The 24,167-nt window shown below is 42.0% G+C and overlaps 1 protein-coding gene across 3 annotated transcripts in view; it reads left to right on the top strand.

The window, feature by feature from the left end:
* Positions 1-24,167, top strand: part of Shisa6 (shisa family member 6) — a 295,429-nt gene that overhangs the window by 113,171 nt on the left and 158,091 nt on the right. The window contains 1 exon segment of one of the 3 annotated variants that reach the window (NM_001415765.1): positions 23,091-23,186. In NM_001415765.1, coding sequence (NP_001402694.1) covers positions 23,091-23,186 — 96 coding nt within the window. 3 annotated transcript variants of the gene reach the window in all.

The raw sequence follows: 24,167 nt of genomic DNA, 5'->3' as shown, positions 1-24,167 counted from the left end.
TACGATATGCTGTTCCCATGTGCTGTAGGGTTGGACTAATGAGCAGACTCACAGCAATCTCCTATCTTCCTTGTTGATATACAACCCTTCCCACCCCAGTTGGGTACTTAGAGCCTCAAACACCAGTCTAGACAGTCTGAATTACAGATAGCATGCAAACTACCCATGCAGACTGCCTTCAGCTAGTCTCCTTGGGACTCTCCGAGATGGTCGGTCTCACTTGCATGAAGCCAGCTCCCAGAGCTGCCATTCAGCAGATGCAAACATCCTACACAATTACTCTCTTCCCAGTTGCAGCAAAGCAGCTTCCCCTAGCCACATCACTGGAACATCTTATTTAAAGTTCACACCGAGTAGATGAGAGTGTTAATGGCTTAGTCTCTCCTAAATGAACAAGAGAACCGGGAGGCCTTTTTTCGATGGCTGATTGCTGCAGACTTGGTGTCTATCTGGCTTCCGAGGGTCCTGGCGCTGAATCTCGGTGGATAATCCTTAATGAACTGTCAACAGTACAACATTACTTGTCCATTCAGGACACCAGCTCCCACTCCCAGAACCCAGGTCCCGTGGTGCCCCTTTCACATTATTCAATGAAGTCCCCGCTAGGTGAGTTGGAGTCTGATGCTATCTAAATGCAATAAGAGGACCTCTGTGGTAGCAAAAGAATGGTTTTCTTGGCTTTCCCAGACAAAGGGAACTGGGACAGAGAGCAAGTCCCCAAGCCTCATACACACATCATTATGCTTTCTGTGCCAAGAGATGACTGCAGAAAGCCAGCAGGGAGGCAAGACACATTAGCTATCCTACGGTGGTAAGAGGAGGCCTTGCTCTGGGTGGCTCTTATACAAGCCACAGCTTCATTTTGCTCAGTGGTTGATTACCCTTTCCCATCAAAATGCACCCTCTTTCCAAAATGGAGTGATTTTTCAATGTAGAAGAAATATCTGTCTGTTGAGAAACACCTGGAAATTGTATTCCATGTAGCAAATCTCTTGAGAGTGACTGTTATACCTTCCTCCCGGTCTATGTGCATATCTCCCTGTATTTTCAAAGATGTAATCACATTATATATTCACTGTAAACATTTTGTTTACCTAATGGTACTTCCTGAGGCTTTCTCCTAGCATTAAAATATTCTAGAAACTCTCCCAGCAAATGACTGTGTGGCATCCACCCTTTGAATATAGCTTAATTTATTCAGCCATCCTCTTGTTGATCAAATTGAAGTTGGTGTACTTTTTCCATTATTATAAATAAGGCTGTGATGACAATCACTGCACACAAATCGCTGTTAGGTCTGTAATTATTTCCCTTGGATAGAAGGGAATTCCCTTGCTAGAGTGGAATTACTGAGTCAAAGGGCGTGCACGTTTTAACACTGTTAACACTCTAATAGCTCATCGGTCTATCGCCTTAGAGAGATACTGTTCGACTTATCTTCCTTCCTGTCCACATAGCAAATGTTCCCCAAGGACACTCAGCTCTTATTTGTAGGAACTTTTAAATATATTAAACACATTTGCTTTTAAATGTACAAGTTTGAGGAAGTGCTTGTAGCATAAAATTTACCATCTCGACCATCATTAGATAAACATTGTTCAGTAATATCTATTCTAATTGTTATAGGACAGATCTCCAGGATATTTTTTAATCTTGAAAAACTATAACCTTGTACCCATTAAACAATGACATTCTCCCCTCCCCCCATTTTCCCCAGTCCCTGGCTACCACTATTAGACTTTATAACTCTACACATTACACTTCTCTGAATAGCTATGTGGAATCAATATAGTTTCTGTTGATTTGTTTGTTTGTTTTTTAGCTTATTTCACTTACCATAATGTCCTCAACTTTCATCTGTGTTGTATGTGAGGAGATTTTTGTCCTTTATAATATTTTACTGTACATGCCTACCACATCTTACTTATTCACTCATCCATGAATGGATACCTTGGCTAGTCCACTCTTTGGCCGTTACAATGTGAACAATGCTATGAACATGGGCTCATGTTTGTGGTGACTTTTTACATAATCTTCTAAAATGATTTCTATAAAATGCAACCTATTATATTTTTTAATTTCTTCCTCATTTGATCTCAGAGTAGGCATCTCTTACCAAAGATTAGGGAGATATTCAAATATTTTCTACTGTTTCTCTTCTATCTCTCTTTTCATACTAAAGTCTGGACGGTACAGAACTAATGGATGGTTTAACTAATATCATATATTGTACTCTTGTACACTGGTAAAAAAGACATATCAATTCAAAATTCCTCAGATAAAGGAAGCGTATTCAGTAACATGAGGCTGAGGCACCAGCAGGAACCCCCACACCACCACCACGTTCCTCTCTGGTCCAAGGCCTTTGGCCTTCACACGATCTGGTGAGTTTCATATGGCTTTGAAGTATCTTAAGAGAGACCCTGGAGTTATATGTCATTTTACATGCACAATACTTAATCTCTTAGTTTCAAATCTTGAGGGAAAAATAAGATGAGGTTTAACATAATTCAAGGCTTGTTTGCCCTTGTGTCTGTTTGATTTTTATGGCCCCATCAGTCAGCTGTAATCCATTATCTTTCTTTATCTTTGGCTTCAGTGTTATCTTTCCTCTGTCTTCATTCCTTCAGCTTATTAACATCTTTTTCCTGGCTTTTCTGTTTTGTTCCATTTATGTATTCTTACATCCATGCCATTCTGCTTTTAATAATATAGGCTCCTTGGTGCAATACGTTCCCTTTTGAATGACTTACTTCCTTTGGACATTCAGGTTTTTGTTGTTTTGTTTTGCTTTTTTATATCAACTTAAACGACTATCATTTTCTGTGTGAGAGTAGTCGATGAGAATGTTTGTCCACAACGGGTGTCACATCCCTTGGGACTGGAATTCCAGGTAGTTGTGAGCCTCCATTTGGGTGCTGCTATTGCACACTGGTTCTCCGGCTGAACAGTCTCCAGCTTCTTTCAACATCAACTTTTGATGGAGTCTTTTTTTTGTAATCCTACATATGTTATTTTTAAAAGAATTGTTTTGAAACTAGTGAATCATTAGTTTGAAGGGAAATTACAACATATAAGATTTCTTTCTACTTATTTTTTGCATAAAAAGTCAATTAAAAGTTTTCTATTTTAAAATTATTTTATATGTTTGAATGTTTTGCCTGCATGTCTGTCTGTATGCATGCATGTATGTATGTCCACTACATGCATGCCTGATACATGAGGAGGAGAGAAGAGGGCATCTGAGTCCCTGAAGATTTGAAGTTAGGGATGGTTGTGAGCCACACTGATGGTGCCAGGAATCAAACTTGACAACAAGTGAGGTAAACTTCTGAGCTGTCTCTCCAACGCCTGATATTTTCTTTATAAAAATTAGCATGGGCTCTGAACACTTGATTCTCTATGTCATTGAACAAAGGATGTACAAAATTAATCTTCACTCAGCATTTTTGCTGAGCAAGTGAATTAAGGAATGTTTGATTTAGTTTGTACCTCTGAATCCAGGCTCTACAGTGCTGGGGCCTCGAACCCATAGCCCCATGCATGAGAAGCACACGCTTCACCACTGAACTCTACCCCTAGCATAATGGCCGTGCAACCCAAAGGGGCGTAGAGAACTGAGATAATTATGTGGGTGGCTTAGGGGGAGGCATTTGCCTGCTGCAGATAAAGCAACAGTGCCATGACTCAGCCTCAGATAGACCGTGAACAAGCAAACTGAAATTGTTAATTAATTAACTCAGTGCACAGCTGATGATTGCCCTGTGCAGGGTCTTAGGCTACATGCAGGGTGGCTGAAAGGGTGAGATGCATTCCTTCTTGTACATCCAGAGGGTGAGACCCAAAGAACCAGGAAGCAGGGTCCCAGCATTGCCAGGAAGAAGACTACGTGTGCGCTGCAGGTATTCACAGAGACGATCTCTCGCAGTCTTTAGATTTGGGGATGTTTCTCTCTCTCCCCTCTAACAGGAACAGACTGTTGGCCATATGCCTTAGCTCCCTGGGGGTTGCCAGCAGTTGCTCCAGCCCAGGCTTTGGTGTACTTTCACATTCTGTAATCTTCCTGCTTTGCACTGTTGAGCTTAAGTCTTGGGCTCACATTCTTCTTCCTGGGCCCATTTTTTTTTTTTTTTTGGAACCTGACCTCTGTCTGCTTCCCGCCTTGTGACTTCACTAATCCCACTTTCCTGCAATATAGTACATCTTTATTTCTCCTGACAGTCTGAAAAGCCACAGGCTTTGGAGTAAAGTAAGCTTTGCTCAAATCCCCAAGACTTACCTTGCTCACTATGTGGTTTTTGACAAATGATCTAAACCAAGAAGGACTTTACTTCCTTCTGTGCCACATGGGGGTAATTAATGCATGCGATTTGAGGTGGTTTCAGCATTTCAATTAAGTGAGATTTTATATGATGCTCATAGTCAAGTGCTACAGACAGAGTGATTACCATTTCTTAATAAGAGGTCCTTCCCTGTGGATCAGAGGTCTCCTAAACCCAGAGACTTATTACATATCATCTGGTTTCAGCCCGACTTTATCCTTCACTGAGAACACTTTTTACTTAAGTATTTGAAGGAGTTCTGAGCCTTAAATTCTTGTCACCCGTTGCACTGAGTTTCTTGGGAGAATAAATGTCTTCAAGCCAGCTGCTGAGATGAATACTCTCTGTTTCCTGGCTTGTATGGTCCACACTTTCTTGGAGTTTCTCTCTCATGTCTCACCCGCGTGTCATCACAGCTACTATGGCTTTATTAGAGACAAAGCTGGCGCTTTGGCTCAGGGCCCCATTATTCTGACATTTTTCCTGCATGGAGTCTCTTCTGCTTCTGCCTCTGCCTCTCTGCCTCTCTGCCTCTCTGCCTCTCTGCCTCTCTGCCTCTCTGCCTCTCTGCCTCTCTGCCTCTCTGCCTCTCTGCCTCTCTGCCTCTCTGCCTCTCTGCCTCTCTGCCTCTCTGCCTCTCTGCCTCTCTGCCTCTCTGCCTCTCTGCCTCTCTGCCTCTCTGCCTCTCTGCCTCTCTGCCTCTCTGCCTCTCTCTCTGCCTCTCTCTCTGCCTCTCTCTCTGCCTCTCTGCCTCTCTCTCTGCCTCTCTCTCTGCCTCTCTGCCTCTCTCTCTGCCTCTCTCTCTGCCTCTCTGCCTCTCTCTCTGCCTCTCTCTCTGCCTCTCTCTCTGCCTCTCTCTCTGCCTCTCTCTCTGCCTCTCTCTCTGCCTCTCTCTCTGCCTCTCTCTGCCTCTTTCTCTGCCTCTCTCTCTCTCTCTCTCTCTCTCTCTCTCTCTCTCTGCCTCTCTCTCTCTGCCTCTCTCTCTCTCTGCCTCTCTGCATCTCTGCCTCTGGCTGGCATCACTGTGAGTTTTCTTTCTTAAGAAGGAGGCTTCCTGAGCTGTTCATTATCAGGGAATCAGCTCTCAATGGTCACACCCTAAATCCCTGAGCCGAATGGCGAATGTGGACCCTCTGAGCAAGATAAAGGCAGCAGGCTGATCTATCCTCACCTACTTTCCTCTGAACATTATGTTTTATAATTCACTCTTTTCTGTCCTGACCCCGCCCCCTTCTAATTAGGAGGTAAAATAGGTTGGTTCTTAGAGCCTTTGTAGTTTTGATGGCCTGTGGTTTATAAACCTAACTAAATATAGACATTTAGGGAGCTAGAATACCAAAAATATTATAGTTCTCTTCACTTAAATCAAGTTTAAGAAGCTACAGAAATATAGAAACATATTTTAACGTAAAGTATTAAACCTAAGTATTGAATATAATATTTACCTATACCTGTCACATCTCTGTCTGTCCATGCATCTTCCTCTTACTGAGCCACTAGAAAAAAATTACAGGACGTTTCTATCACAAGATTCCTTCATAGCCATTTATATTCTACATGTAAGATAAGCACTATTCTGACTTCTGTCATCATCAAATAGCCTTGTCTTTCTTTTGGGCTTGTTTCAAAAGAGCTTGCTTTAGCCACTACATGAATGGGATCTTAGAATATGTATTCTTTCACATTTGGATTTTCAGCTTCAAAGTCATTTATGTTATGGTGTCTGCTAATAGTGTGTCCTGTGCAGAACTGTATCTTGCAGACATGCTAGAATGTATTCATTCAATCTGTATTTGTTGAGAACTCTAATATTTCCGTTTTCACTGTTTTAAATAAAGCTGTAATAAATAATCTTGTACTTGACTGAACATATACTCATGTTTCTTGGGTAAATACCTTGGTGTGGAATTGTTGGGATCTAGAGCAGGCATATTTTATCTACAACACTTTGCAAAAGGTTTATCATTTCATATTCACACTAGCAGTGTGCTAAGACCCCCCATTTGCTCTATATCTCAACAATCATTGGTATTCTCTATGGGTCATAGTATTTCACTGTGGTTAAGAGCATTGCAGAAGAGGGGACAGGAAAAGGGTAAAAGCCAGAGGCAGTGGAAGACTATATGGAAACATCTCTGGTCATAGGAGAGCTGCTGCATGTATGAACCTGTTACAGCATTCACAAGACCTGTGTAAACCCAAGGCAGACCAAATCCTAGCCAGGAGAGGGAGTTGGGTACAAAGTCCTATCTCAAGCCTGAATAGATTTGTAATAGCTTCTGGGAAATGGAGGGTCAGTTTTCTCTAATGGTAAGACAGATACTCTCCAGTGAAAGGTTATACATCCAAGAATATTTGGTGCAACACACATTGATCCTAGAGAGTTTAAAAGGGGGCATCACAACCTTGGCTAGATAAGGAAATAACTCAGTAAGAACTAGCGATGATGGATATGTTTGAAGTAATTTGGGAGAGAGGGTGTATGTTAGCTTCAGGTAGAGGGAATTGCAGATGCAAAAGACTGTGAGACGGATCTGAGCAAGGCATGCTGGGAGAGCAGATCTTCTGATACTCCTGCACTGAGGAATGAAGAAGTTGGCCTAAGTCAGGGAAGCCAGTAGGGCAGTAGCATAGAGCGAATAGTATTTTACTGTTATGAATATGCAGCCCTGGAAGATTTTAAGAGGCATAGCATGATCTGCCGCCCTTATTTAGGTGACTTTGCATGTGTGACATCGTGAACAGATGCCAGTGAGTTCAGCTGAAGTAACAGGCTTGGTTCAACTTCTGCAGGTCAGATGATCATTGCTTGTGTCGTTAGCTGGTAGCTGGCTGATGAGATAGAAGAGAATGCCTCTGAGATGAATTTACAGGCAGCTGTGGAAGTATTTGCTAACTTCAGGGGACGGGGATCAGAGATAGAGATGACAAGGATCTTGATTGGGGTGATCCTTATGAGGCAGGCTTTGGGAGAAGCTCTTTGGAGACTGTTGAAATGATGAAGCTTTCTTTCCACGACCATGGATTGTTTTGTGTTCCTGTATCAAAATGCCTGCAGTTGGATAATTTATAAAGAACTTTTCTCTTTGTGGTTCTTGAGGTTGGGAATCTGGGACTCAAGATCGCAGAGCTGTGTCTAGTAAGAGCCTTTGTAGTGTGTCATCATGACTGAGGGCTCCCAATGGGGAGAGAAGGACCGTCATCTTACCCTTGTTATCTGCTGAAGGTCCCGCTCTGTATATCAATGTATGGATTTACAGATTAAATTTCCAATGCTTGAACCTTTGGGGACATATTCGAGACTCAGCAGCTCTGAGAAGAGTATGCTGAAATCCCAGCCCCCATGCCTGTGAGTCTGATCTTACTTGTAAACAGGACTTCCGTTGATGTAATTACAGAGGTTCTTAATCCAGTCCCACAAAGGCTTATGCTAACAAGTGGAGAGGTGAAAGGAGGGATTTATAAGCACAAAGAGAACTTCAGGGTAGATAAAGTTACTATCAGGATGGCTTTGGTCAAATTTCACTGTGAAGGCTGGCAAAGAAATGAAGCACTGGCTGGGGAGGGGGCCATGGGAGTTGCATTTAAGGTGGTGAGCTGAGGGATGAGTTCCACTGTGGATGAGTTTATTGAGGAGAGAAATCGATGCTTTGAGGATGAGGGGATGAGCTGAAGATGAAAGGAAGTGGATGCAACAGAGACAGGGATAGTGCACTTACCAAAATGCAGGAAAGACAGAGAGGAGATGATAAATGTAAGTACCCTGTAAATGAGAGCCCCTTCCTTGCACCTCAGCCTTCTCTAAGGAGGAGAAGGCAAGGTCAGAGGCTGAAGGATACAGAAAGCAGAAAATGTTGGAGATCTCAGGTGTTACTGTTGCTGTGAGGAAACAGCCTGCCCAAAGAGAACTTGGGGAGGAGAGGGTTTATTTGGCTTACACTTCCACATTCCTGTTTACCATCTATGGAAGTCAGGACAGGTACTCAAACTGGACCTGAACCTGGAGGCAGGACCTGATGCAGAGGCCACGGGGTGTGGGGCAGGGCAGGGCAGGATTGCTGCTTCCGAGCTTGTTCTACATGACTTACTCATCCTGCTTTCTTGTAGAACCCAGGGCTTTCCACCCAGAGCCTCCCACCCAGGGTTGACTTTACCAACAGTGATCCTTATGACATCTTTCACTAATTAAGAAAATGCTCCACAGCCTTCCTTACAGCCCAATCTTACAGAGCAATTTTTTTTCTAAATTTTCTCAAGTCAAAGAGGGGTCTCCCTCCTCTCCAGTGACTCTAGCTTGTGTCAAGTTGACATAAAAGTAGTCAGCACACCATGTTATACTCCATAAAAACTCTGGGAACTGTACTATGTTGTGGTGGTGGGCCTGGACTTGTGGTCCTTACCTCTAGAAAATGCCAAAAAGACACAGAGTTGATTGAAAAATACAGGCCTTCATAGATCTAGGCACACCCTTTATATATACATGCTTTTTTGTGTATCTATTCATTAAATTCTTTCAGTCATCTAATGAGGAAGACTCTACTATTTTTCTCTTTGTTTTAAATGTATGACTGATGAATGAACTAGAAATTTTAAGTAATCTGTCTCAAAATAGACAGCTAATAAGAAATGGAGCTGAAATTTTAATCCAGATGGTCAATGTAACCTTCCAATCCCCACCCCTACTCCCACACCTGAGATAGGACCATGCTACTGACAGTCCCTAGCACTAGGTATCATTTCTCCCTGACAGACTCATTCACTTAGATTTGAATGGCAATGACAATCACTTATTGAGTTAACATGTCTAGTTAGGGTTTTAAACACTTTATATGAGTTAATTAATTTAGTTACCACAAAGTATGATTAAAGGTATGATTAAGTTGTATAACTCATATCCTTTTACAGATCATAACCATAACTGGCCCAAAGTCCCATGGCTCCTCAGTGCAGCTGATAGGGCTCTGTTGCTGGTGTTTCTGCTGGGCAATTGTGATGGGATGATGTAGGAAGGGGTGGCTATCAGCATAACCACTGCCATTCCAATGGACAGGGAAAGAAAGGTACTGGGAATCTAATGGTCCATAAGTTAAATTAGTTTCTCCCAGGAGAGTCAAGAAAAGCTGTAGTTTGTAAGTTGTTCTCTCTGATTTCTGCTCAGACATCAGAATAGTCTCTGCTAAATATTTCAGAAGAGGTAGAGTACTTCAAATAGAAGTGGATCAGAGAGGGGCCTCTTGAATTGAACTCCAAGCCTCTCATATGGCCCACGTTTCCAAGAACTAGAACCAGTAGATGATGCCAAGTTAAATGTCCCACACTTATGCCATGCAAATCAAGCAATGTCAAACTCTGGTTGCTTCTGAGCAATGCTCCATCCCCAGAATGGTGGTTGAATCCACACAGCATCTCATGACCAAGGTGAAGAACTCAAGACCACATGGCCCCAGGGCAGATAGGTGTGAGACACGACATTTCCTTTTAGATGAGATATGAACCAGAATTCAGCATTTTCCTAGTCTCTTTTTTTTCCCCAAATAATCTCCACATGCATTTTAGTGAGTTCCTTAAACCAGGGAGGGACAAAGACATTACCAGTATAAGCTAGAAGCGGGAGTTCCCTGGATCATTGCAGAAGCTTGAATCCAAAGGATCTTCTTGTGTTTCTCCTGAAGCATTTCGAAATGTTGTCAACATCTTCTTGTGGTAGTAGGGACAATAATTATCTTTACTGAGTAAGTGTTCTGTGTATTATGTGCGTGTGTTAATACTTACCTTATGAGGCAGGCACACTCCCATTCACCAAGGAGAATAGCTGAGGCTTGAGAAGCATTAGTGCTTTGCCCAGAGCCACTGATCTGGTGTCAAAGCCATACTGATTTATTGGAAGCCTGTGTTCTTATCCTCTCTGGAGTTAGTTGGCACCTCAAGCTTAGCTTCCCTGGGACCATGGTAAATGGCAATAGCCCTCAGTCTAAAGAGTCAGGGCATGGATACGAGCCTCTGTCCTAAATCATTGTATAGCCATTCTGACTTCGATGATTAACTTCTCCAAGACTATTTCTTCATCTTCAAAATGGGAAAAACCAATAAGATTTTTCCTGTAGATAATCAGAGGTGCTGTCTGCCTTAGCACCGTGACGCATGGTCTGAATTGAACAAAGTGGTAGCAGTTTCTCAGGATTCCCCTCACTAAGCCCATTAATTTGGTAGCACTTGCAGGAAGCACAGTAGTTTTGTAGAAACAGATGAAAACGGGTCTTAGTCTGCCAGAGACTAAGAAAGTACACACCAGCAAGTGATAACAAGAGGGGCCTCTTCAATTCACTCAGGTCTTAGGGCTCAGAGGTCTACCCTAACCTCCATGACCTTGCAAGACATTTGGAGCAGTGAGAGAACGAACTGTTGTCCCTGCAGAGAGCTCCTGCATCTTCCACATCCTCTGCTGGTCCTCTTCAGGACTGCTCTTGGCCAGAGTCCCGCTTAAGACAATGAGGCAGCTCTGAGATTCTGATTGGAGTCAAAGACGGGGATTTGGTTTGGCTGGGCTATCTTCCAAGGGGATTGCAGCCAACATAACTGAAGAGAAAATAAATGGTGCACTGGGGTCCTCTGGAGTAGAAATAAGCTTTAGTGTCATTTCCTCCTTCGTCAGGCAGGCTGTATGCACTTAGAGACTTTGGGAAGAGCGGTGGCCTGGGAAGGCAGAGGCCAGCAGTCATATCTCCATGACTTTGGGCTGCTGACCCCCTCCCAACTTCATTTTCTTCATCTATCAATACAGAACCTAAAAAGGGTGACCTCAGACACACCTCTAGTTATAGTTCAGCTTCCTCTGATTCTGCCTTCAAGGCAGGAACTAGATAAAGGGTTTACACCACATCCAGTTTCTGAAGGTTGATATTACCATTTCCAAAGGGCACTCTCACCCTTCTCCTTGGCAAATAGTTAGGAAACACATGAGGTATGACTTGGAAAGTTTTATCTTCATAGCAAATAATCTTCTATTTTTTTATTTTCTTTTCTCCCCACTCCCTGGTGCTAAAGATTGAACACAGGGCCTTGCATATACTGGAGGACTCTATGTCTCCAATGACACAGTGTTAGCAAATTGTCTGTGCTGACCTCGAACTTGCTTCCTCTTGCCCTAACAAGTTGAATAATTGAGATTGTGCTACTACACTTAGCTAAACTGTGTAATACATTAACTCACCCCCAAACACACAATTATCCCCCAAGAATATATAATATTTAAGATATGCTGGTAACATCTCTTGTTACAGTGAATAAAGTTGACTTAGAATTTTCCCTCAACCATGCTCTTTCTTTTTCTTTTGCCACAGCTTTGAGGTGTGGATAGAAAAAAATATGTCTGTTTTTGTTTATTTGGATTTTGTTTCCAAAATCAAACACCTAAACCAATAAAACTGAATAAAACATTTATTTGAACTAAAAGTGTGTGTGTTCCATTCTGGAGGATGCTTCCTTGTTGGGTGGTTATCAAGCAGGGTTTTAGTATCTCGGTCTCTACCCCCACCTTATTTGATCTCTTCATTCTTCTATATCTAATGGCATCCTCCCAAGACTGCACTGTAGAAAGAAGAGTTTCATTCTGATGTGGTTGGATCCAAGGCTTTCTGTGACCTTGAGAATGCTCCCTGCTTACTGCTCTTGGCTTACATACTTCTTCTGTCCATGAACAAGTCCTGCAGTCTAGGGTTGTTCATTCAGAGTCCTCACAGCTGTGGCTACTCGCCTTCATGGAGGTGTGGCAACTAATTTCTGGTCCTGGTCCTTCTTGTCTTCCAAGGTTACATACAGCCTAGGCAGAAGGAAGACCTCAGGAGGTTGTTCACAGTAGAGAGGTCTCATCATGAGCCCTGGAGTACAAGGTCACCATAGGCTTGTGTGAGCAAGTACCTGAGTCCTCAGATGAAATAAATAGGGCATTTCTAGTAGCTACTTGTTACAGTTTTAAGGTGAATAGAGCAGTCATCCTTCAATTTCCTTTGTTAGAATCGGCATGGAAAATCACCTAGTTTGTTTGGCAGGAAGAACCTAGGGATGCTTTGCCTCCTAGTTCTCAGCTCTTCCCTTATAGAGCTAGGCTGAGGTTCATGGGAAATGGAAGGAACTCCAGGGGGTCCACTAGGGGAATGAGGCCTCAGTCTGGATGCAAAAGCTGGGGCTCTCCATCACTTTCTGACTGGGCCTCTTTCTGGTCCAAGTTCAGTTTAAAATTCATGCAGAGTGAGAATCCCTCAGGAGTTCCCTGCATGGGAAAGAGGGAAGAGTGGGCTTAACACAAGAGCATAAGGAAGGATTATTATTAGCCTGGAGCACCCTAGGAAGCCCTTGAAATACCTTTCTGCATTAAATCCTCACCACCTTTCTGTGAGGTGGCTGTCAGGTTGTCATTTACACAAGGAAAAGTGACTGGCTTCCCTGGCCACCTTCTGTTTATAAAATGCCCTGTATTGGGTTTATTTATTTATTTATTCTTATTGTTACAGAAGAGAGGAAAACACTGAGCCTAACCCCTCTTCCCAGTTCTCAGATGCTCTATAAATATTTTGAAAAGTAAGGAGATCACATGGTTAAAATTTCAAACAGTAAGTTAGTACAAAATCAAAGTTAAACATCGCCCAAGCCCTCTCCCGAGGGAATGAACGTTGTAAGCAAGTTTATTACTAGAAATACATGTTGCTTGCATAAAACATCATACTTGCAATGGGCCTGCAAGATATCCTTTTTGTATAACTTCTAATCATTCTTTCTATAAAAGCGATCATACTGAGACATTGTTTTGTGCCTCACTGTATAGTCTTCCTCTATCTCTTTTTCCTCCTCCCTTTTTCCTTTCTTCTCCTCCTCTTCCTCATTTTCCCAGGCCTTGGAAATTATCACATTCAGCATACACTGCTCTGCCTCAATCTTTTGCATGGTTGCTCCTTGCTGGTTAAAGAAAAAAATTGCAATCAAAACTGCACTGTCTACTCTGGTTCATATCTTGTGGAAAAATTGGAAAGCACGTAGGGGAAATTTCCCAGTAGTCAAATGGCAAGCCACTTAGGTACTGTTCCACAAAGTAATGGGGGTATTGCCACCATGTTATTGGGTATCATGGAATTCTTAGAGTTTTGTGAAATTGATTCGTTTTTTTAAAGACATACTGTAAGGGGCACGCACATCTTTTATCCCAGGACTGGGGAGGCAGAAGCAGGCAGATCTCTGTGTGTTTGAGAGCAGATTGGTCTACATAATCAGTTCCAGGACAGCCAGGACTATGTAGAGAGAACTGGAATAAAAACAAAACAACAAAATCAAAACCAACCAACCAACCAACCAAAAAATGCATATCATATTTTCATTTACATTTTCTTAATTAAGAGTTAAGTTTAGTTATAATTTTATGTATCCACTGGCTTTCTCAGGTAGAGTGGAGCCAGCTGCAAGTGGGAGCAATTGTCTGTTTCCAGTTGATGTACACTTTTTTGCAGTTGGTGTGTCAGTGACATGATTCAACTGTGTGTTAGCCAGGGGGCAGCCCTTTATCCTGTGCAATGAAGTCTCCCACTGGAATTTTATATGTCCTCCCTCTGTTGTCTGGGACATAGTTTTGCACAGAGGAGTTTCAAGTTGTGTGTGTGTGTGTGTGTGTGTGTGTGTGTGTGTGTGTGTGTGTCTGGCCCTCAGTGTCCTTCGAGCTGTCTCTCAGCTGCTCAGAGCCCCCACTCCATGTGAGCTCTAAGCGCATGCTCTGCATTGCAAGCAGGCTCCAAAGCTGGAGAGCTCTAGCTCTGTCCCTGTGGCGGCTCTCTGGTTTATTCCACCCTCACTTTTCTCACTGTTCGCAAACCACCTTCACTATGGCAGCTCCAGGAGCCTTTAGCCCCACTGCTGAACATAAGGATAATTCTGCAACTGTTTAAAACTGTGCAGTCTGCTTTACCAACCTTTCCTTGGGGAATGTTAGGGTTCCGAGGCTGATTGAAGATTATAAACACATGCAGCCAGGATTTCAGAAATCCTGTGGCTTGCCTCTTCTTGGCACATTAGTCCCAGCAGGTGCTTATGGGTAATTTTAAAACTAGAGACTCTTTGTTGTCTTTGTTCTTGAAAACATTGATGATGTTTGAAATTCCTGAGGAAGAAGAGTTCAGTCAACCCAAACAAATCTATTAATCATCAAACTACCTATTCATAGCAATACCTGTCTCTCCATGTCCCCTTTATCTATTATATATCTAACCATTCATCTATCTAGTACTTTAATTTTATTACATCTATCAGCAAATAAATAAATTATTTAGAGGTTGTCAGGTCTAAAAGAAACTACTTAGGACAAATGGCTATCCATGGTGCCTATTAGTATACCACAGCGCATCTGACTTCCAGGCTCTCATGGCATAGCACGTACCTATTACACAGTCCTTCTGACTTTTCTCAGCTCTTCTCACCCCATTCCCTACCCTAAACTTCTCTAGCTCATGGGCTTTCCTCTCCCAGCTTCTCATTTCCATATAACCCTAGCATTTTGTTATGTACTCTCTTTTATCTTTCGTTCTTGGTCCCCCCCCCCATCTCTTGTCCCGCTCTCTTTATCCCCCGCCCCCCGCCATTTTTCTATGACCCAGTCTGCTGGCCATATTTAGTGTACTACTTTCGCTCTCTGCTCTGGACTCTTCCTGATGTCTCTGGCTGTACTCTTCCTCATATCTACAATAAAACCCTTCTCCACAAGCATATGTCTGAGCTCTTATGTCCTCTGCTTATATATTGATGAGAGGTAAGTCAGCAGTAGAGCACTTAGCATGTACAAGGTCTTACGTTCCATTGCCAGCACTGAAACTAAAGAAACAAACTAAATCAACCAACAACAACAGCAACACACACACACACACACACACACACACACACACACACACACACCAGAACTCTAGCTGCACATCGTAGTATAACCTTCAATTATGGCACTGGGGAGGTTGAGGCAAAAAGATCATGACTTTAAGCCATCCTGGAATACATAGCGAGACTGAATTTTAAACAAATGAACAAATAAATAGACAAAACAGAATTATTTGTTAGTCTAACACACCTCCAGCTTTCCAGTATAAGAAACAGAGCACAGGATCAGTTCCCAATAGCTTTTCTCAATTATGTTTATGTCCTCACTACAGAAGTAACTGTTACCTTGAAACATGTATTTAAATTTTTGCTGAATGTCTTTATATTTGTGTAACATTATGCATGGCAGTGTCCTCAAACACTATCAAATATTATATTGCATATTTCAAACCTCCTTCTCTATCATGCCACCCCATTTTGCTCCAGTTTGCTTTGTGTACTCAGCATTAGGGCTCAGACCCTTCATGTTGATATTTGGAGTGTCAGTGTGCTTCCTCTCCTTACATTTCATTTTGTGCTGCTGCAGAATTATATTCGATGACTGCACCATGGTTCCTCACCTCTTTTCCAGAAAAGATTGCAGAAGATTGTAGAGCCCCTGTCCCTCTTGATTACAAATGGTGCTGCATTGAACTTGCTTATGCATTAGCTCCTCATGAACTCTCAAGGATTGGATTGCGGTGGATAGCTACAAAGTCACTGGGTCTGACTTCTATGGTAGCTATACTCAAAGCTGTCAGCCACTCACTGCCATGGGGCTTTTCAAGGCAGCTTTAGCAATTGCCCTTCCACCAGGATTCTAGTCAGAAGTCTTGGGCATTTACAAGTGTGCCAGTCTACTGGCTGTGAAATTCTGCTTCATTACGGTTTTAATTTGACTTTCCCTGATTGCTTCTGAGACTGAGCACCATTTTATGTGTATTGGCCCATTGGGTTTTCTCCTCTATAAGTTGCCTATTTGTTTTTTGTTTTGTTTTAACTCTTTGGCTTGCTTTTCCTTTTGATTGCTTTGAAGATACTGATGGTCTCTTGATATTATTATCTATGTGTTTTCTAGCCTGCAATATATAGTTTTAGGATAGTTTTTGATGTATCATGATTAAAAGCTTTTCAATAGTTTCTTCTCTGGTCTAAAATTCTATATTCATTGTCCTATATTCTCTTTTAACAATTTTTAGGGTTGATGTGATATATTTAGGTTCTTAGTGCTCTTTGAATTGATTTTTCTGTTTCTTTATGTATGCATTTAACTATGGCGGTATATTTTCCCCACTGTCCTATTTAACAAAACCCCTGGATGTTTTTAACTAATTTTACTATTCTCTTTTCCTTTCATTATTTCCAGTGAATTTTGAAGTAGGCAAAAGGAAGTAAAACATTTTTATTCTAAAGTATTAATGAATTCTTTAAAAGGCCTAACACTAACATTCTGGGGGTTGCGTAATATAGATTTTGTGTATTAACATATTTAACCTTCTCAAAGGGAATGGGTAACATTATTATGTCTGTATGGCTTGGCTGGGTTTGAAATGGCGTGTCAATTGAATTCTAGGTTTAAGTGTGCCTCTGCCAGGATGTTTGTTTGTCCCAAGAACAAAGGAGTGGGTCCTGACACTTTTTAAAAACAAAACCTTTATGTCTGAGTTTCTGTGTGCATGTGATTACATGGAGGGCAGAGGATAGTATTGGATGCCCTAGAGATGAATGTGCAGGTGATTATGAGTGCTGGGACCCAAAACACTGGTCCTCTGTGGATGTCCTTAAACCACTGAGCCATCTTTTCAGCCTCCCCAACATTATTAAGAGCGTGGTTTCAGTTCCTATAGATTTCCTGTTTTATGTGTTTAGATTGATCTTTTTTTCTTTAATTTTAAGTAGGATTTGTCTTCGTTAGGGTTCCCATTGCTGTGAAGAGACACCATGAGCAAGGCATCTCTTGTAAAGGCAAACATTTCATTATGGCTGGCTTACAGGTTCAGAACTTCAGTCCATTATGATCATGGCAAGAAGCAGGTCAAAATGCAGTCAGCCATGGTGCTGGAAGAGCTGAGAGTTCTACATCTTCACTGAAAGGAAGCCAGGAGCAAATTGTTTCCAGGCCGCTAGGAGGAGGGTCCCAAGGCCCACCCCCACAGTGACACAGTTCCTCTAACAAAGGCCACACCTACTCCAACAAGGTTACACCTCCCAATAGTACCACGCCCTGGGCCAATCATTTTCAAACCCATAGCACCTTCTATCTGGCTATATTTAGATGTTGATCCCTTCTAACAAATTGTTTGAAGACTTGATTCTTTCTCTGGATCTAAAGACTGACATCTTCTATCTGCTCAGGAAAACAACAATTAACTTTTATTTATTGCTTCTGAACTGTCCCTTCTGTCCCTCCTCAGGGAGTCTTACTTGAAATGGCTTTCGACTCCTAGAGTGTCTGCCTGTCCTACAACTGTTATCTCTTTGTCTTTCTCCCGTCATGTGCAGCATGCATCTCTCCTTGAACACAACATCACCAGTTTTCCTCCCCATGCAGTCTGTTGTCCAGGAATGTAGCAGGCCCCCATTCTTGCTTGGTTTGTTTCTGTCTCATGGCTCCTGAAGTAACTTCACAGATTCTGTTGCGTACTATAGAAATCGCCATTTGGATACAATCTCATTTCCCCATCCTTTTTCTTGCAGCAACTCTCCTTTATAGGAAGAGGTCTTTCTAACCTTTTCTTTTCAGAACCAGGAGCACACAGCCCAATTTCAGGAGCCCAGTCTTGACCTCTCTGCTTTAGAAACTTCCTATCTGGGAACAGTTTCCCCTTTGTACTATCTCAGACTTGTGGCTCTCAAAGAGATTTGGGAAGGGCATGGGATTCTGACAGGCAGTCAAGACAGCCTGGTTAGAAACCAAGACAAAACCAAACTTTAGCGTTTTGTAAAAAGCTGTCAGTAGTTCCAATGAGGGCATGATGGTAGCACCTGGGGAATAGATGTCATCTCAATGGTCTTCCACCCAGGCGTATTCAGCAGGTTGTGACATGCATGCTCTAAAGCCTGAAGCCACCGTACTCCTGCTTATAGAGGGTATGTTTCTCTGTCCTGTGGCTTGTAGACTCTTGAGCTTCTTTGTCAACATATTTCACACAACCCTTGTTTACTTCTACCTACAGCCCTGGTACATTCATGGTTGCTTTTCTGTAATTCCAGTTTCCATAAAGAGAACCTGTTCTCCCTTGTCCTCTGGCTCTGGTGGCTGACAGACAGGGAGATTGATGGCAGTTTCTACTGGATGGAGAATAGAATGGTTCTTTGAGTGACATACTGTGGAATTGGAGGTACCTGCTCATGTCCTTCACATCAGTCCATCAACTCAGTGCATCATCATCAGGAAACAGAAGAGATACTGACTCCTTTCTTCTGATTGACCACTGGCACGGGACTTCTCTTTTTATCAGTCCATCTTCCCTTGTTTGTACAGAGGTTTTTTATATCACTCTGGACTTGTTTCTGGGTACAGCTGAAGACTGATCCTTTACTAGTTCCAACAAAACGTGGCCTTTGAGGCTTGCATCTCATCTGTTTCCCCTGGTGTTTGGATGTTGTTGCTGTTGCTGTGACCAGACGCCTGCCGGAAACAACTTCAAAGGCAAAGTGTTTGATCTAGCTAAGAGTCTAGAGGACTCAGTCCATGGTGGGTAAGGCATGACAGAGTGGATCTGTGTCAGGAAGGAGAGGGCACTGAAGCTCTGCCTGCTTTCTCTATGTCTCGTATTTCCAAATGCTCAGCCTATGGTATGGTCAGGGTGAGGCTTTCCTATAAGTCAGTTCTCTGTGGATGCATCCTCATGCTCCTCTCAAGCATGCCTCATTAATCTTTAGGGTTAGTCTACATACGGTCTGGTTGATAGTGAGGATTAATTATAACAGTCAAGAACTTATTAGAAATACAATTTTCAGGACTAACTACCCACCTAGAAGATTCTGGAGGTCAGTGACCTTTGTGTCATCCTGGGTAGTTGGGTGCTCACTCAAGTTTGAGTACCACTGAGCAAACCAAAGTTGAGGTGGTCACTGTGCTTTCCATATCAACCACATAAGCTAATTCCAGAAAAACACCTTTAGAGATACCTTTGAAGATCACATAGGAGTTGGGGTGGTGTATACCTTTATTTCCAACACTTGGTAGGTCAATATGTGAGTCTAGGGACTTTGAGGTCAAACTAGACTCCACCGTGTGACCCTGTTTTAAGACAAAGAAGGAATCTGTAGGATTGGTTTCCACATAGCTTTTCAATTTAATTAACTTAAAATTATGCAAACTGATTGACCCCAGAATTTTTCCAACCTCTACTATGCTCCTGGTCCTGCTTCATTAGCTATCAACACCATTTATTCTTTTTTTTTCTTATGCAGAGTCAATTTCCATGAGTTTGGATGTTGCCACCCAGAATTTTCCTCCTAGGGTTTCTACTATTTACCTTGGGCTCAGTCTTGGAGAAGAGTAAGAGCTGCTCTTCTCAGCTGAGGGTTGCATAGACATTTTGGACTTGGAAGGCTGCAGACCTGGGTGGGATTGAAGAGGCACTGTTGCCCAGTTCTAGTTTTTATGAGGTGTTGAAATAGCCATGTACCAGTCAGATGGCTAATACAAATACAGACATAGGTGTCTCCCAGTTTTGACCTCTTAGTCTCAGTCTTTTCACCAATAAAATTGGAGGTGATATTAAAACAATAAACATAATAAATGATTTGCAAGCAGTATTGATTAAAAGGTAAAGAAAGTAATATATCCAAAAAATGTGCATAAACTATAAAATACTAAAAAGTATCATCTATTGTTATGTCAAAAGTCATGCTTGCAGAGAGTCTCCATCCCTCTGCCTGTCCTTCAGTAGAGTGATCCAGAATCTTCAGTTCTCTTTCAGACAGGCAGAGCCCCAGAGCACTAGAGTAATGCTTAGTCCTGAGGGACCTTGTTCTTCTGACAGGTAAGAATGATTTGTAAACAGTACAGGCTCTGTTTTATGTTCCATCTTCCTTAGTATTGATTTGTTTATCAAAATTTTTATTTATAAGGGCACAAAATAAAGCAGCCCAAATTCTGCAGGATGCATCACAGGTTCTGAATTAATGAGGTCCAAATTTATGAGGGCTCTGGATTGTTTCCTCCTTTCTATGATGGAGTAAGGGAACAATTGTGCTTGTTATGGAAGAGAGGGTCCTGGTGTGCCTTTGGTTGGTAGCATGTACCTTTTACATGCCTCCCCTCTCCTCTTGGGAAGGATGATTTGTCCAGCTGCCAGCAGCTGTCACATAGCTTGAGATTTGAGCAGAAGCCTTCAGTTCAGCGCTGACAGAGCCATAAAGGTATGAATCCTTACTACACTTCTCCAACAAGAAAGTCTCCTATAAAAAGCTGAAGAGTGGATGATCTACTGCTTTTCAGAGTCATGGGACCAGTGGCAGGGTTCTCATGACATTGTTATCCTGGAACCAGGGACCCTGATAGAATTGCAAGCTCTTGATTTTTGTCTCGTGTCTGCTAAATCCATCTATTTAAAATGTTTCCAGTATTCTGATCTATGCTCAGGATTGGGAACTGGGCTAAGAAGGAAGGAACAGGAAACAGGCTTCACTTTCCAGAGGAAGATTTCTAGAGCCTGAATATAAATAGCACCTGCAGGGGCCCCAGAAAATGGTCAGTGACCTTCCCTGTTCACATAAGTCATTGAGTTTGGGTTGTTTCTCTACTTGTCCTCGGGCAGGCAATGGGCGTTAGCACTAGCTATTCACTAGAAACCAAGGAGCTTCTTTAAAATATGTCTGATTCACCGGCCTCAGAGTCAGAATGTCTGAAGTTTGTCTGGGCTTCTGAACTTTTCAGAGTTCCAAGTTACCATGTGTTGAAGCCTCCAGTACATGTTTGCTAAGAGAAAACAATTTTGTTTTGTTGGCATGAGATATAATTTTTCTAGATATTTATTTTGTATTTATATTAGAAATTTTTGCATTAACTATAGAAATAAGTTACAAAATAATAGCTAAAAAGAGAAATAATTAGCTCTTAGATGACAAGGTACTTGTGTATTTTCCTTCAATCACTTTTCTCTGTGTCTTTTTTTTAATGCACCGGCTGCATATGGTTCTTATTATATTTAATATCTCATTTTCAAAAACTTTTTTACTGTATATATTACAAGTTCAGTTTGTAAAGCACAGTGTGGTGATCTGAATGCTTAGAGACTTTCCTTCACATCTGTATGTGTACTGAGGGTGTTTCTTGATGGAGTTAATTCTTCACAGTATTTACAAGCCCGTGTTTCAAGCACACCTATTTGAATGTCACAAGTATAATATTAGCTTTTTTCTCTCTAAATTTCTTCTTTCATGGTCCTTAACCTGCCCTTGTCTTTTTCTTACCTCAGTGCACATGAAGAGGTCCGTACCTTGCCAGTTAGAGGATAGAGTTTTATTGCATGAAGTCAGGAAAGGAAAACAGAAAGATGTTGCCAGTGTTTTATAGCCACCATTCCACCTGCCAGCTCAGCTGTTGCTGTGTTTCTTTTAACTTGCTGGTCTGTGGTCCCATGAGTTGTGTATGATTAATGGATACACACGTGCACACACACACACACACACACACACACACACACACACAGAGAGAGGGGGAGGGAAAGGGAGAGAAAGAGGGAGGAGGGAGGAGGGAGGGGCTACCATTAGGCCCATTCCTTCTTGCTTTAGAAGAGAAGAAAAACAAAGGTGAAAAGCAAAAAAGAAAACCATCTAGTAACCGTAGACAAGAATTCGGGCAATACAGAAAAGTAACACTCATGCGCCAGTCTCTCCAAAGTAGCTGTGTATCCTCTGTTTTTAAAACGCTTTTTGAAGACTTTATTTACTATTTTTGTGTGTCTAGGTATTTTGCTTACATGTTTTGTCAGTACACCAGATACATGCAGAGGGCACAGAAGCCAGGAGAGGGTGTTGGACCCTCAGAATTACAGATGTTTGTGAGGTCTGTGGATGTAGATGGGTGGCCTTAATCACAGAACCATCTTTCCAGTCTACATCTGTGCATCCTATCTCAACCTTTTCATGTCTTTTTATAATGTAGTTACCTGAAATTTTATAGCTCTGTTATTGTATTTAATATATCACGTCCTCGACACTTGTCAACTTTAGGAAAGGATGGTGGGACAAGGTTAGGGGCCCTCACTTCGCTTGGTTCTCTGTCTGACTTGTTCTTCAGGATGGCAAAACTGCAGTATGCAAGTAGTTATGATTTTACATCTGGGATTTCAATCTCTTCTTGGACTTCAAAGACATGGTGTGGTCATTGCTGGTGATGCGGGTTGGTGTCCGTGAGCAATGATAACAACCCCAGAGCACAGGTCAAACAGCTCACACTCTATTGTGCCCTGTTGCCAAATTCCAATGTTCAGCAATCATTTTCAACTTTAGATGCTTCAAGTTGATCAGCATGTGACTCTAGTATAAATTGAGGAACATTGTAGTGTACTTAGTGGTCATTCTGAAATGCCGCAGTCAAACTATGTGTTGTCCTTTCTTCTACTTTTAATGAAACATTAGTCTCTGTCACATAGTTATATACATATATATATAATATATTGTATATAATATATATAAGCTGTGTATAACATATGTGTATATATGTCTCTGTATATGTAGCAATATATTCTCAGTAATATATGTGTATATATTATATTTATTATAATATATGTAATATTTTCCTTGAGCTTGTGGCTTACTGCTGGTTTGAACATAATCACACCATCATTGTTGGGCAAGATGGAGCTGTGATTGTCTTCTGTGTTGCTGTCATGAATGTGTCAGGTAATTCTGACCATCTTCTTGCAGGGCATTATGGGAAGGATGCTTACCGAAGTGGAGGACCAGATCTCCATAACTTCATCTCATCTGGATTTGTCACATTAGGAAGAGGACACACGAAGGGTACAGTGGAAACCATTTTTTACTAAAATACAGAGGTTGCCTAGGGAACCCAAATCTGAAATGTGAAGATGGTGTAGAGTCCTGAGGCTTACCCAGGAATAAGTGGGGTAGCTCCATGGCAGCATGCCCTGGGCACAGAGATGACCAGGTGGTCACATTTATGACTTTAGAGGGCAAAAGACCTCTAAGACACATCCATCCTGCTCTGTACATGATGGGGACACAAATGTTGGTGGCTCCCTGTGGGAAGGGACCACAGGCAGCATGGTGGGAAATGCGACCACTGGATGCAGTACTTGTAAAGTGTGTGTTTGCCTCTGGGCTGTTATTCCCTTCCCTTTCAAAAGTCCTATCTTATACTCAATGTCAATGTTCTGTATTGTGAGTTTCTAAGCCAGCGTGCTATGTGGACAGTTTTGGCTTCCTCGGTGTGTCTCTGTAAAACTCTGTGATGTGGGCACGAAGGGAGAGGTTATTCAGACCTTCAAGCTGCAAGATGAAAGCTAAGCTAGTGTTTCTGCCAAGCTGCTTTACGACCTAGCTGACAGCTTGCAGAGCATCTGCGCAGGGGTATGGAATCCTCCACGATTCTGTCTTTTGTTTAAATAGTCCTACTAGTGTTGTGAGCATTCTGTCACTGGATCCCCGACTCCTTTGATTACCTTCCCAACACCTGTGTGCTGTTATAGACCAAATGTGAACCCTGTTGTTGGGATGTTCCATTTCTGTCTTCCTCTGAAATATTTGTCTGTTTCAAGTGTGAGTGAACAAGGACTTCACATTTTCTTACCTTCTGTGCCCCTACTTTTTAAATTCCCTGTGACGTGTGTTTATCCTATAGAGAAAATGATAACTGTATCTGTGTATGTATTTTCTGTTGTCTATTTGTGTCTAAATAAAGTTTATTGAGGATACAGGTGGCACTTGTGGCTATTAAGAGTTGTAGCTGTTGCAGAACGGGGGGATGGGCTACACAGTTAA

This window comes from Rattus norvegicus, chromosome 10 (genome assembly GCF_021556685.1).
Source record: "Rattus norvegicus strain SHRSP/BbbUtx chromosome 10, alternate assembly SHRSP_T2T, whole genome shotgun sequence".
Taxonomy (NCBI): Eukaryota; Metazoa; Chordata; class Mammalia; order Rodentia; family Muridae; genus Rattus; species Rattus norvegicus.
This window is presented reverse-complemented; position numbering and strand designations above follow the sequence as displayed.